Source organism: Plasmodium coatneyi, chromosome 14 (assembly GCF_001680005.1).
Source record: "Plasmodium coatneyi strain Hackeri chromosome 14, complete sequence".
NCBI lineage: Eukaryota > Apicomplexa > Aconoidasida > Haemosporida > Plasmodiidae > Plasmodium > Plasmodium coatneyi.
Window position 1 is genome coordinate 1,735,798 of NC_033569.1, and position 14,816 is coordinate 1,750,613.

General features: G+C 37.9%; 3 protein-coding genes across 3 annotated transcripts; 2 read left to right on the forward strand and 1 right to left on the reverse strand.

Moving 5' to 3' along the window:
- Positions 1-303: 303 nt before the first annotated feature.
- PCOAH_00054950 (Uncharacterized protein) lies at positions 304-6,982 on the forward strand (the record flags this gene model as incomplete). The annotated part of the gene is made up of 2 exons (XM_020062275.1): positions 304-2,146; positions 2,244-6,982. 2 exons carry the CDS (start codon positions 304-306, stop codon positions 6,980-6,982), a joined length of 6,582 nt encoding a protein of 2,193 aa, XP_019917504.1.
- Positions 6,983-7,539: 557 nt separating this feature from the next.
- Positions 7,540-9,381, reverse strand: PCOAH_00054960 (Pre-mRNA splicing factor PRP17; the record flags this gene model as incomplete). The annotated part of the gene is made up of 1 exon (XM_020062276.1): positions 7,540-9,381. The coding sequence occupies one exon, from the start codon at positions 9,379-9,381 to the stop codon at positions 7,540-7,542; it is 1,842 nt and encodes a 613-aa protein (XP_019917787.1).
- A 2,726-nt stretch (positions 9,382-12,107) lies between these two features.
- Positions 12,108-13,673, forward strand: PCOAH_00054970 (Uncharacterized protein; the record flags this gene model as incomplete). Its single annotated transcript, XM_020062277.1, has 1 exon — positions 12,108-13,673. The coding sequence occupies one exon, from the start codon at positions 12,108-12,110 to the stop codon at positions 13,671-13,673; it is 1,566 nt and encodes a 521-aa protein (XP_019917656.1).
- Between the last annotated feature and the right edge of the window lie 1,143 nt (positions 13,674-14,816).

A 14,816-nucleotide genomic window follows, 5' to 3' on the forward strand; every position in this document is an offset into this window, starting at 1 on the left:
AGTTTCTTTTTTTCCTTTTTTTGGCTTCTCATGTACCTACTTGGCAAAGCCTAACAAAACATGCAACGATCTGAACTGACGAAATGGAAATTTAGCCGATTAAGTGGTACATACAATTCGTGAGAAAGTAAAACCATAAAAGGGACAAAAAGAAAGGCAAACTATGCGGACATTTCTAATGGAAAGACAGGGCACACTGAGAAGCATGCCGATGAGAGGGAAGAAACTTAAGGTACGTCAGTATACCAAACTACCAGACAAAACGCAGCCTAATAGATAGCAGGATACAGAAAAAAAAAAGCCATGGGAAAGGAAACCATCAGTAATATGGGCGCCCTCAAAAAAAAGCAGAAGCTTGACGAGGAGTTGCTCGAAATAATTATCTATAACATATTATCGCTAACCATTGTCAACGGCGAATTAAGTAAAACCTCCGCGAAAAATAAAGTAATCGATTCAATCATTGTAAAAAATGTCGATTACATTCTGAACAACTGTTTTTTCCTCTCCTTGGGGAACATTCAAAAATTGCTTTTCGTGATTGACTTGATATTGAACGATGAGGGTGTGTATTACCAATTTGGCAAAGTCTGCCAAAGGGAAAATAAAGGAACTGCGAAAAATGCGGAAATTGTGAAAATTGGGGAAGCCTCGATCTGCAGAAGTAACCCAGTTGGTGCAGCTGGGGTGGGCACCATGGAGAATCGTATCGCACGTGCCCCTGCAAACGATGGCCCGAACGGAAAAGCCGATTTCCATAAAATGCAAAAATGTACAAGGAAAGAGGAGCGGGTAAATAGAACAGACGGTACACACTTTACCGATAGGTATAGCCTGAACAACTATATTAAGGACATTTTCCTGTACATAGAAGAAAAAAACATCTACCTTAGTTTATTTCATTTTAATTATATATTTAAAGATAGTGCAGATTACCAGCAGTTTTTTCTGCGAAGGTATCAAAGTTACACGTTCGAGACGTTCTCCAGGGAGGTTATGGCGTTAGCAAGGGGAGGAAATGGGTCCAGGCGGCGAGCAGGGAAACTCACCTTGAAGCGTACCCGCAAAAGCGGCCATTCTACAGTAAAACGCATGAACGGAAAGCTAAACAGTAGCTTGCGTGGAAACGAAAGAGGGTTCGCTAATTTGTTATATATTAAAAAAAAAAAATACACAAATTTGTACGATGCCGTAATGAAATATCACAAGGAAAATTTCAATTTGAGGGGAAAAGCGGATAGTGCTGGCGGAGCATCGTCCTCATCTTCCGTAGGGGGTAACACAAGTTCTGTCTCAGCGACCAGTAACGGTACAACCACAACGCGTGGTGTAAAATGGACTAATGAAGCAACATTCATACCAGACATGGCTAAGAAAGCAAACGATGAAAATACTCAAAATAGTAACAATTATAAAGGCGTGAATGAAACTGAGGGGAAGATCAGGGAATACGTTCTATATGACCTTATAAGTAGAGAAAAAATAAAAAAATTATATAAATATAAAAAGCACAAGTGCAAACTGATTGAGAAGAATAATTTTGTAACAAAAAAATCGTACATTCCCATTAATTTGTTTCCTAATAATAATTTACACGTAAATAATATAAAGTTTCAAACCCTATCATCAAGCATACGTGTAAAGGTGCACTTGCTTATTCTGTTCACCAACTTGATCCTCATTTTCGATTTGCTTAATTCGTCCCTATACCCATGGGTGTACAAATTCATTTCCTTCCTTCTAAATGTACTGAACAATTTTAATTGTAAATTTTACTACTACTTGGATAATTCATCACTACTGTCCCATTTGGATAAGGAAAAATTGTTCCTACTTAATAGGAACACGTGGGATCACCATTTTGTAACAAAGGTTAGCGATGTCAATCGGGTTAACACATCCAGTAGTGCAAATAGCCTAACTGCAAAGGGGTCCTCCATTTTAAAGAAATTGGTGCAAAAAAATGCCAAGAAGGACAACAGAATTAATCTAAATTTCCCCTATACTAATTGCGGTTATATTGAAATCTACGATAATGACAAAAAGGCCAATGCGAAGAAACTTTATTTTCATCACTTCGTTTCTGTTCAAATTTTGAAATACTACTCCGTTTTGTCCCTATACGAGATTGAGAATTTATACAAAGGTTATACATGCTGCGCTATTTTTGTTACGTAAAGTTGGTGGAACATTGTCCGGTGTGTAGGAACATAATATAATTTTTTTTCCCCACCTCATTTCAGGCATTTTATCCTGCCTGCTCGGAGATATATACAATAGGACGATCACCACTATTTGCACGTTCGCAGGGGGGGAAAACCAATACTCCGTTTTACCCCCAAGTAGGAACCACACTCACTTTAAATATAAGTACTTAAAAAACAACAACGTCGATTTGTATAGCTTAATTGGAGAACTTACCAAACTTAGATGCAACAATAGAAGTGAAGAGGTTGTTATAAATGCCCTCAAATATCTTTATCTGTTTGTTCTGTTTAATTATATTACAATTTGGGCGAATTTTCCCATCGTTCATGAGGTTTTTGCGGGAGGAGAAGAAGCACTGTCCTGTGCCGAGGGGGAGGAAGATAATCGGGATAACTACTGCGATGGAAGGAACACTCATATGGATGGTTGCGAAGAGACCGCCGCTGATAGGAAAAATCGGGAGGCTCCACAACGCAGCGACGTGGCCAACATAACCAACCAAATTAACTCGTTCGTAAGAGAGAATCACGTAAGGATAGAACTGCAAGAATTTTGCAAAAGCACCCAAGTGTTAGAGGGGGTAAAAACGAATTTATATTTTGGGGGGAGTCTAATTACATTGCCGTTTTATGTCAGTCTGGGGGGGTGTCAGATGATAGGCCAAGTTGGGAAAATGGAAAAATTGAATCAGGTCAGGGGTGCTGAAAATGGATTCGTTGATTGGTTCGCTAATTGGCCCGCTAGTTACCACGAAGAAATCCCCCAGGGTGAGTACCCCCCCGGGAAAGAAACAACGCAGCAAAAAAAGACGATCCCCATCGCGCACAAGTGCAAAAAGATAATACAAAAAAGGATAACAAAATTGTTAAGTAGTAATCCCCATTTGATATTCCATTTTACTTCGTATGCCTCCCTTTTTGCAAGCACCTTAGCTGATATACTAAAAAAGAATAACTATTTTCTGTACCAAAATGATAGCTACCGTTTTGCTGTCTGCGTCAATTATCTTTACATGCTTTACGAAGAAGTGAATGAAAGTGTCATTCGAGATTTGTATGACAAAGTTATCCTAGTTATAAAAAATGGGTTCTACACACATATTAGTAAAATAATCATAATATATATTTTTTCCTTTTTTTTAAACAAAAAATACGTTTTGAATTTATGCGAAAGGGACATAAATGAGTTCTTTCCTTCTTTTTCCGATTCGAAGGATTTAGCAATTATCAAGTATTATTTTGTTCTGAAATTTGTGCACTATAGGCCTATACCTATTACGTTGGAGGAGGTACACAGAAAATTGTATACCTATCACAATTATGTAGTCGTGGGGGAGGCTACTAAGAAGGGAAATCCCTGTGGTAGTGAACTACCCCTTTGGAAGGATCACTCATTAGGAAAAATGTCTCCACAAAAAGATCCATCATGCAAGTGCACACATGAAGTAAGAACTGAAAGCATCCCATTCGGAGGAGAACAATGTAGTAAGCAAGGAAAGAATGACCCCCTCGGTGCACAATCACTATGTTGTATAAAACAAATTAGGCAAAACTCACCCTTAAGGGAAAGGTCCAATTTGGGATGCACCAATCTATGCAAACGTGATTGTAACACATGCGGCGAAAAATTGCAAAAGACGAGGTTGCGCTTGAAGTTTGACCCCAGAGAAAACATTTCACAGTTGGGCGTGGTTAGCAGAAGGGAAGAAGAAGAAAAAAATGCTAGTGGGAGAAGTCTGCAGTGTTATATAAACTCCCTTTGCAGAAAAAGAGCGAATGTGAAGTACGCCAAAGGAACCAAACAGATTGGCAAACTTTCAAAGGATTGCATCGAACATAGCATGAGTAGTGAAAACCCATTGGAGGAAGACCACTTCGGGTACCCTTTGCAGGGAAAGAACAATTCTATCTATGAGAAGAAGATATACTTTCTTATATTCGCGTACCACCTGATAAAATGCAGTAGTCAATCTAGGCAGTCGAAGCAAAGGCTAAAGGTGGAACTGCTTCATATGCTAGTATCCGACATGAGTTCAATTCACATAATCCATTTTATGCTACATTATTTGCATGAGAAAAAAGATTTGCAATTATTCTGCGCTATCCAAAATGGGGTGTTAAATTGCCTAAGGAAAATGAAGCCAAGTTATAAGCTCATCAATTTTTTGGCCTTCTTTTTTTACCTGGTAAAAATGAAGTATACAAATGTTAAGGCCATTATGAAGATGCTCAGCAAAGTGTTTGCAAAATATGAATTCCATTTGAAGGTTTATATGGTTATGTTTAAAATTATAAAAGTGGTTTTACAGCGTCCTAAATTTTCGGATAGCTACCCGTTCATTCTTTCCATTTTGAGGCACATCAAAGAAAGCGACTATGTGTATTTACACACCACGTGTATGTACTACATAAATATAATTCAAAATAAAGTTTCCTCCCTAGAGTGCGCTAATTTGGGAAAGCAGCATCCACGTTACAGGCGCGATATGACCGGGGAAAATATGACCCCTATGGGTGACGATCCAGAAACGACCCAAAAGATCAACAGCGTAAACGTAAAATATGAAAAAAAAAATGACACTACCAATTTTATTCAATTAAAAATTTACAAATTAGACAGAAGGAAGGTGCTATCTTTGCAGGATAACGGATCGACCATTTTTTACGCCCAACGTGGTGCAACAGATCCTGAAGGGGTACATGTCGACGCAGGTGGCTTCCCCTCCAGCCATTACTATAACAGCAATGATTTCAACGCGGACTCGTTTTACAGCATCTACAGGGACGACTCGTATAGCTTAAAAAATTATTGCACCTACATTGCTAGTACCGAGCAGTGCATCTACTTTCCGTTCGTTTTGAGGTATTCACACTTTGTAGAAGCAGCCAAGGGAAGAGGCACAGACGGTGGGAAGAAAAGCGACATGGAACGCACGAATAATACCAGTGTAACACCCACTAAGATACTCCACATAACTGCACGTAAGGGAAAGCAAAGAATGCACAACAAGCGGGGGACAGCACATGGAGAGCCACCTTATAACCCAAACGAAACCCTCTTCTGCCTGAACGTCTGCTTCGTGCACAAGGGAGATTTCGTGAACATACATAACGTATACATTCCGTACATACAGTTAGGTCGTGAGGATCTTCCTAAAAGGTATCACTGCAAAGAAAAAGAGAAACATGATGCACGGGCGGAGGTGGATCACCCTTATGAACACACGACGGGAGAAGACGCGTTGTTCAGGAGGCTACCCGGAAGAAGGAAAATTTTGTCACTGAAAAAAAAAAACTTTTTTATCGTCCGGTATAGTGGTGCTCTGTACAGGGGAAAGGTAAAGCACACGATGAGGATGCTAATTAGAGGGTTAAAACGGGGAAGAGAATCCATGCAGGAGGAAAACTCCACTTGGCAGTCGAACGGGCACTCCCCAAAGGGTGCAAGAACAAAACAAGGAAGTCGAAAGAGGAAAGGGAAGAAGAAACACAGTGCAGATAACCAAACACATGGAACTCATTTTGCAGACCTAAAAAAAAAACTAATAAAAAAGGAAGCATATAAAATAAATTGCATGTTAAAAGGAAGTTCATTTTTAAATGGAGCAAAGTTCCATGTGGGGGAAAAAGTTAACCCATGCACAAACGAGACAGTAAAAAAAACGACCAATTCATACAGGTTGTTAGTCAAAATAGGAGTCAAATTATTAGTTAGGAGCAAGTTCTATGCATATATCGTATACCTAAATAGGGAAAAAAAAACCTTCAAAAGGTTTTTAGGAAAATATAATTTAAATTTTGCGGATTTCTTCCAACCATTTAGAGCCAGCATTCAATTCTGGAAAAATATTTTTGAAGATGTGTGGAATGGAAAAATTGGAAAAATGTATAAGTCCTCGAAATATTTGAACATGAAATCGGATAAGGTTCTCCAAGTGATTAAGAAAAAGCTACACCCATTTGTGGTCCAAGAAAATGTTAATGTAAAAAATTGGAATGTCTATAATTTCCCCCAGTATAAAATGCACATAGGGAGAAACTACTGCCTGAATGATAAATATTATTATGCGTATGGAAAAAAAAACAAAAAAATTAATAATCCCATTTTTGATGAATTTTACATTGATAACTATCCTCTCGGATCGAGTGAAACGGATGGGACGACTAACTCGACAATGAATCGAATGGAAGCATATGATCCTAATGGCAGTTGGACATCCAGAAAGAAGGAAACACATTACCTCAGATACAAACCTAAATTTATGAATATCCTTTCGCACGATACTTTAAGTCATTCTGTCTGTGATGACCATGTGGATGTAGCAACTCTGGAAAAGAGCGATAAACGAAGCGCAAAAATGAATAGTACCAAAAAGTGGATTCTCCTAAAAAAGCACAATAATGGTCATGCTACATTTTTTACTCAACGCGTAAGACGTATACTCCATCTGAAGGTTAATAGGATAATTGGGGAAAAGGCAAAGTGCGGGAAAATAACTCAAAAAGGGCACGCTCAGAATGATGGCCATTCAAAATATAAAATAAATCGTTATTTATCGGGGGAATGGCAAGGGAAGCAACATAAGACCAGCCCTAGGAGTAGCACAAACCGCGACGTGATTAAAAAATTCGTGGGTATTTTTCTGCCACCAAAGCATCACCTACTCATGGTCTTTCACATCCATGAGTGGTCCACAGCGGTTCAGATACGCACTGATAACTTAAACGCCCTCAACTATGTGAACCCCTTCTTCGATGAATGTACGGTTTCGTGATTCGAAAGAGAAAAACGGCACATGAAGTCGTGGATGCATGCCCGCATATATAAGCAGTTTAAACTGTGCACCCGATGCCCTTACACTACTTCTTTAAAGCGGAACAGTGGAACACCGCAGACTCCCCCCCCTTTACGTTTTCCTTTTTTGCAGATTTCGAGTAACACATACGGAGCAGTCTTTTTTCAGGTTTTCCAAAGGTCGGATGGAACAGCGCGCACATTTTTCGGGTGGACAATTCTAATCCATTATCCTCTCCCCACTTGGTTTTCCCTTCCAATTTTGTACATTTTAAAAATTTTCAAAAAAAAATGTGTCACATGTTTTAAAAAAATAGCGCAAAGGGGCTTAATTCATGTGGAGGAAGAATAAAAGCGAATGGCGCTTACATAAACAGAGAATCAGAAAATGAAAAAACGTGAATGTTGAACAAAAAAAAAAAAAAAAATGAGTTATGTTGTGACGTAGTAACCTTAAAAAAGATTGGCTACTTCAAATGGGAAGTTAAAAAAAAAGGAAAAAATATATTTTTTCCTTTTAGTACCTTGTCATTCAGTTCATTCCCACAGCTTAATGGTGGAGTCCCAGCTAGCGGTTGCCAACATGGAGGTCTTAAACGGGTGCCACGCACAATCTATGCAGACATTTTTATGCGCTTTCATATTTTTAAAATTTGACATTTTTTTCCAATTCCAAATGAAGAGGCCTCCATTACTATCCCCACTAATGACGTACTTTCCGTCATTGCTACAAGACACGTTAATAGCATAACCAATATTGTGATGGCCCTTAAAGGTCTTCTTTGAAAATAGTCGAAATTTCCCCGTTGCTTCATAAACAGTAATTACATTGTTCATAGATTGACATAAAAAAAAGTTGTTACTTGGGTGCACAGAAACGGCTGTTATGGAAAACATAGATGCATCTGAAATATACTTGACGACGACAGGAAGGCCATACTCCCAAATAAAAATCTTTTTATCATCAGATGTACTTATCAATTTTTTATTATTTTCACATAGGGTAATAGTATTTATGGCTTGTAAATGTTCATTGTATTCTAATTCAATGTTTCCTGTTCGGAAATCTATGTGGCAAATTTTGTTATTAGCACCGCCAACCAAAAACGTGTTTGGATCATCGGGATTTAGGCATAAACAGTATGGAGTCTTCTTCTGATTATACACTCCTTTTATTTTCCCATATTCTGTATCCCAATAAATTACATTATTGTCATAACTGCAGCTTAGGAAATTCGTTCCGTCATTATCAAAAAGCACATCTTTAACCCCTTTAAAGTGTCCCTTATATGTCCTTACGCAAGTCTTCGATTTATACACTCCCCATAATTTTAACGTATGATCTAACGAGGCAGAAAGAATGTAATTTCCATATTTGGGAAAAAAGCGAATCTTCTGAACCCCCAGTTTGTGTCCTTTATATGTGTGAATTTCTTTCTTAGGAGGAAAATTCTCTTCTATCATAAAATCTCTATCTTTATATTCTGCTGGCAATTCGAACCAGGACTTATGATAATATTCATTTGATTCTTCATTTATATGTAATGTGGAGACTACCTTGTCATTATATAGGGTACTTTTCTCGTTCACCACATTTTTTTTAATTGCTTCGTCCAAACTGCAAGATTCTAACTTCATAATTGCGTTTTTCCTTGCTGCCTTTTTAGACTCGTCTTTCTCATTATTAGTCTGTTCATTATTTATTTGGGAATCCTCCTTTGCTCCCTCATTTTCGAGTGTATCCCCCTTTTCAGTCTTTTCCCCATGTTTGTTATTCAATGTGGTCTTATCTTCCCAGGGGCCTTTATACCTTTCCAAAGCACCATCATCTTCCCTTCCACTTTTGATTCTTTTCTTCTTACACCTCTGATCATATGACGGCTGCCCATCATTTAGCAGTTCATAATTCCTACTCCTTGCTACTATATAATTTTGGTAATTCTTCTTGTAGCAACTTTTCAGGGCCGGATTCTCCGCTACTCCGGTTAAGTTAAACTGATTATACTGATAATCAAACATGTTTTTATTCACATGGGTTGATTCTATGCACCCATTGTAATGATTCTTGGATGCATTTTTTAAAAAATTGTAATTTCCATTTATGCTGGGTCCCTGTTGTGGCTTATTTAATACACTGAGAAATGTCGGGTCGTCGAACATTATCTTCTTTTCCATATTTTTAAACTTTTCTTTGTAGTTTTTTATTTCCAAGTCGTATGTGTCAACGTCGGGGGCACAATTCATTAGGCTAACGGGAGTTACATTTACCATTTCACCCTTTTCCTCTTCCCCTTGGTCGTTTTTCATCCCTACGGCGACTTCAGTGCCGTCTCCCTCCACGTCTTCACTATCGTCATCATACTCCTTCAACATGTCCATATTGCCCGTTCATTCGTTTGTAAGCACGTGCTAGCCCCTCAGGCATACATAAGCGTATACATTTACGCATTCACAGAAGCGCGTCCCCCAGTTTCGCTACAACCTTTGTGAGCGAATTCTGCTCGCTGGATGAACTGAACAAATATGCAAGCCAAATATGGGTGATGCCTTTCACATGTTCCCCCTGTGCCCCTCTTTAACAAAAAGTAATTATAACGAGTTGAACATTTTTTTGATGCGCTAATAAATAACCTTCATGCATCCTTCAACACGGATCCGCGTCGACAGGCAATTTTGTTACTTTAAAAACGCTGGGAGGGATGAGTTGGCTGCCTTTTATACGCACGTAAAAGTATGCATAGGTAGGAATATATTTACATATGCACGAGTACCTATCACGGAGGCAATGCTAGCTTCTCCATTTTTTTCCCCCTCTTTCCCACTTGGTAAAAAACTTCAGTAAATTGATAGATCGAATGGAACAAAGCAAATTCATGGTTTACTCATAAAGCGGATTTTTTTTTTTTTTTTTTTTTTCCGCTTTATTTTGTGAAAAAAAACGGGGCTCGCTGCAGAAAATATGACAACGCCAATTTTTTGTACCTTACCTTATCAGATGAATAATTGCAAATTTTCGGTGAAAAAAAATTTGGCAAGCTATAAATACAAGCAACAAAAGGCTGCAATGCGAAAAGAATCATGAAAAGCATCGTGAAAACTATCGTGGGTTGTGATGTGCCCATACGATCTGCGTCCATCGGTTTAAAGTCCAATTAGCAGTTTATGCGGAAAAATACTTGTGTTACTCTTTCGTACATAGGCAGCAATGCCTTATTTCATGCGCCGGGAAACGTACACGTCTTCCCATACACGCATGCGCAACATTGTCAGAACGATAAATTAAAAAAAAACGGCTTCATTTTTTCTACTTCAACTCGAAGTTGTATTTTCCCGCGTGTGAGAGATTGTGTTATGTTCCTTTTTTAGTGTCTCATTTTTTGTATCATTCTGGAGGTTCCCGTTGTGTAATGTCATGTGATGTACGCGACGAACACAAATGAAAAAAATTTTCCTATGGAGCCATTTATTTTTAAGAAGTGAAAGTAGCCTGTAAGTATCATTACTGTTCAGAAAAATGAAAACACATATATGTATACATACATATATACATTTAAAAGAATGGAGAATAACGAATTACCCCACTTTATTTGCGGAAACGGGGAAAACCTTTAAATTGACTTAGCGGAACTGCACGTCGGTTTGAAAAACTACGACAAATGAACGCAGCTGAAGGAGGAAGCACATAATTGCGCAACGTCACTTGGTTTTTCTAAAAAAAGCACGCAATTTGAGGAACGAGAAAAATGCTCACACATTTGCGCATTCAATTAAATTTAAAGCGGATAAAGAACGATTTATGCTTTAAGCTTATTTTTTCCTTTTTTGGACATTTGAGCTAATTAAGATTAAAGCATAAATAACTGCTTATTTTTCTTTGTTATAGAATAAATCCAAAGTGAGCAAAATGTGTTTATGCGAAATGTCATGGAAACGTTACAAACCCGCGTGTGCAGCATAGTTAAAAAAAAAAAAAAATAATAAATAACACTGGTTCAAATTTTTTGGATGTCATAAAATTGAGCCTCACGCGAACCCCTCCCCCCTCTTGGCTACGACGTGTAAAATGGCATGTACTTCCGTGGACATGCATATATCGAAAAATATACACTGCTGTACGCGTTTTTTTTCGGCCGCAATGTAGAGGAGCCATTCTGTCCTTTTTTAACAAAAAGAGGAACATTCCTTCCACAAAAAAATTTTCCTTATGCTATTTTTCCAATTAATAACTAACCGTTCACACCTTTTACAACGAACATAAAAACTAGCTATTTCTGAAGGGTTGGAAAAAAAAAAAAAAAAAAATCATAATAATAATTTTGGCTTGTTAGCTGTTTTGAAATATAACTCTGTTTTTATCAGGTCATAGACACACGTACGGAATATTTTTTTTTTTTTTTGAAATGTGGTCATGGCTATAACTTTTTTTTTACAAACGCAAAATGTTGTAACTTTGGATTAAAAAAAAAAAAAAAATTAACTCAAATAGTATGCTAACGGAATAAACATCACAAATGCATGCTTTGTAAGAAATTTTGGAAATTTCGATCACACCATTTTTATGTTTTATTTTCCTATTTTTCCAAAGACATATTAAACCTAAAAAAAGGCGAAATTAACCATATATACCGTTCAAAAAGCATTGCAAAATTAAATCTAACTGCCTGAAACATTTTATTGTTAAGAAAAAAAAAAATTTTTTTCCTTATGGATATCTATAAAAAAAAAAAAAAACATACACACTAGAGAATAACGTACTGTTCTCCAAAGCTACGACATACGTCAGAGAGAATGAACGAATTGCTTACTCCCTTTTGTAGAAGTTCACTCTGACCGTTTCAAACGTGTGTGTGCGTATGTGAGGAGGGTAACTGTGCAAGTAAACCCTTCCCCGTTCGCTTCCGTGGGTCACATGCTTATACGTATGTATGAGTGTGCATGTCATACGTATTCATGTATCTATACGTGCGTGTTCGTGTATCTATGCCTATGTATGCGCGCATCTACACGCATTTACGCACCTTTTTCCGCTCTTCACCAAACTAACGCGTGCATTCTGCCTTAATTTGCCACCCCGAGAAACAACCTTGTGAAGGAAAAAAAAAAAAATGAACCTAGTGACACCCGAGGAAAAATGCACATTTCCCAATAAAAATATTAATCAAAGTTGTCATAGAATGAGCGAAGAAAAATACAACAGCGGCCTTGATATATTCTTAAACCAGAAAGAGACAATCTACGACTCCATACTTCATTTGAAACAAGAGAACGAAGAAAAAATGGACTCCGCAATGAATAGCGATATCTGCAGGACCTTGTCCAATTACGCAGATTACTCAACCAAAAAGGTAAAATATGTTGTAAATAAAAGATTTTCAGAATTGGAAAATATCGAAGAAAATGTACAAGATATGGATTACTCCGTGTTCAAATACTTTAGAACCTTACCTCCAAAATATAGTGACGAAAATGACATAAGAAATAATATCATTTTTAATAATAACAATATATATATATACGCGGAAAATAAAAATGGAACGTTAAATGAGCAGGCTTGTATTTCCATTTCACCGGATAATAATATCATTTATTGTTCTACCAGGGGCAGAAGGTACACCATAGGGGGCCATGCAGGAATACAAAAACATATAAATAAAGAATACAACTTTTTTGAAGACACTAATATGATGTCCCCACAGGATAGCATTAAGACATGTGCTTTCGATGCTATTGATAGTTCTGATATTTCTAGCTCCTTCACCAAAATGAATTTAATAAAAACGAACGACGTGCTAGATGATTTCAATGCAAATAAAAATAACGGGGGAGATATATTTAATGAACATATCATTATGAATTCTTGTGAGTCCAGTAACCTGAACACAACCAAGTGCTTATCGAAAAATGAGTCCGTCCAGAAATTGTTTAAATATTACAAAAAGTGTTCTCAAGATTTGGACCATGAACAAAGAGTATGTAAACCCTGTGCACATGTATACAATGGGAATAAATGTCTCAACGGAGATGAATGCGCTTTTTGTCATCACCCAGACCATGTCTTAATATCCGCCAAAAAGTGGAAGAAGCTCGTGAAAAACAACATGGAAAAGTTGAATATACTTTTGCACGTCCTGCGTAACCCGGATGATGTAAACGCTCAGCTGATGAACGAAATGCTGAAGATGAATTCTAAAAACTTCAAAAAGGGCAGAAAGATGAGCAACAGCAATAAGGGCATGGGGAACCCCAACGCCATCACCCTCGGAGCCAGCAGCTACGGCTTCAGCAACTATAGCCCCACCAACTATAGCAATAATGGGAACCTTGCCAGTAGCGGCATCAACAATATTGGGGGGCTCAGTACCCTTAGCAACCTCAACAACATTGGCGGGATTAACAGCGTTAACGGGTTTAACCCCCTGAACAATGCTAACGACCAAAACAATATTACCACTGCGAACAGCGGAAATGGCAACAACAGGAAAAATAAATTCGGTAAAAATAAGCCATTCTACCTTGCCGCTCAAAATGGAAAAGAAATGCCGAGATTCCCGCATAGTCTTTTCGAACCGAATGAAGAGACAGACACGTATAAGAACAAATTTAACGTAGGAAATTATCAGGGAAATATAGAAAAGAATTTTATCTTCCTTCCTCATCATAGTGATATGTGACGGTGGTGCAGGGGAACCGCAAGTGGGAGAGTGAACCAAGTGTTCATAGAAAAAAAGGGAGAGATGAATAAAACCGCGTGTATGTACACGCCACACAGGCGGATTGGCCACTGAGAAGGAACAGCAAAATGTGCTTCCTTTTCCTCGGGTGGAACAGAGGCGGATTTAATTTTCTTGTAAAAGCGGTAAGGAAATGGCTGCACGTAGTTGAGCAGCTACCAAGAACTGGCTATTTGATGAATGTACTCATTGCATGTCGAGTGCGATAAACTATGAGGAGAATATCGCGCAGGTTAATTTTAGTTGAGGCTCTGCTAAAAATAAAATATCAAAGGTGTATGCAAATACGTACGACGAGGACGACACGCATGGTGCCCGTAGGACGCATGACAGTGTACCAGCACATGCACCTGGTTGATATTTTCCCCGCTTCACTAACTAGATGTATGCACATGGGTATTTATTTGAACGCACAGCCGTTCGCCCATGGGATGGGCATCCACTCATGCGTGAACACGTGCGTCTAGGTAACTGCGGCGTAGCGCAACACTCAGACGTGTTAAAATGCGTAACTTGAAGCAGTACCCCATTTTTACGTAGTGTTATTTCTTTAATAGTAATTCTTTTTTACGCAATTCATTGATGAAAAAAAAAAAAGACGCGAAAAAGCAAAGGCTGTTGTGAATATTGTATTTTTTCCTTCCCTAGTTCATTTCGTCGCTGCGCTTTAATTTTACATTTACCTTTATGTTTATGTGTAATTTTAATTTCAATTTCAATTTTAAGTTTTACCATTTTTCATTTCGACCTTTATGTTAAGCTTTGTTTCAAGCTACTCCGTTGATCCTCAGCGGGGGCTGTGCGTGAAGCCCCAATTCTTAGCCCTTTTTCTTTTAACGCCTCGGTAGGCGCTACTACAATACACACCGCTTATGATATTATTGGACACCTCCATTTTATCATTGTACTTGTTGGGCATATTTTTTTTTTTTTTTTTTTTCAACATGGCCGCGTTACGGTTTTATGCTTATTACGACATGATTTTGGATGCCATACATGTTGAATACGCGGCTTACCTTTTACATTTGAATGTTAAAATGTATTTCCCCCAAAATTTTGTACCTTTAAATATACACTTACGCA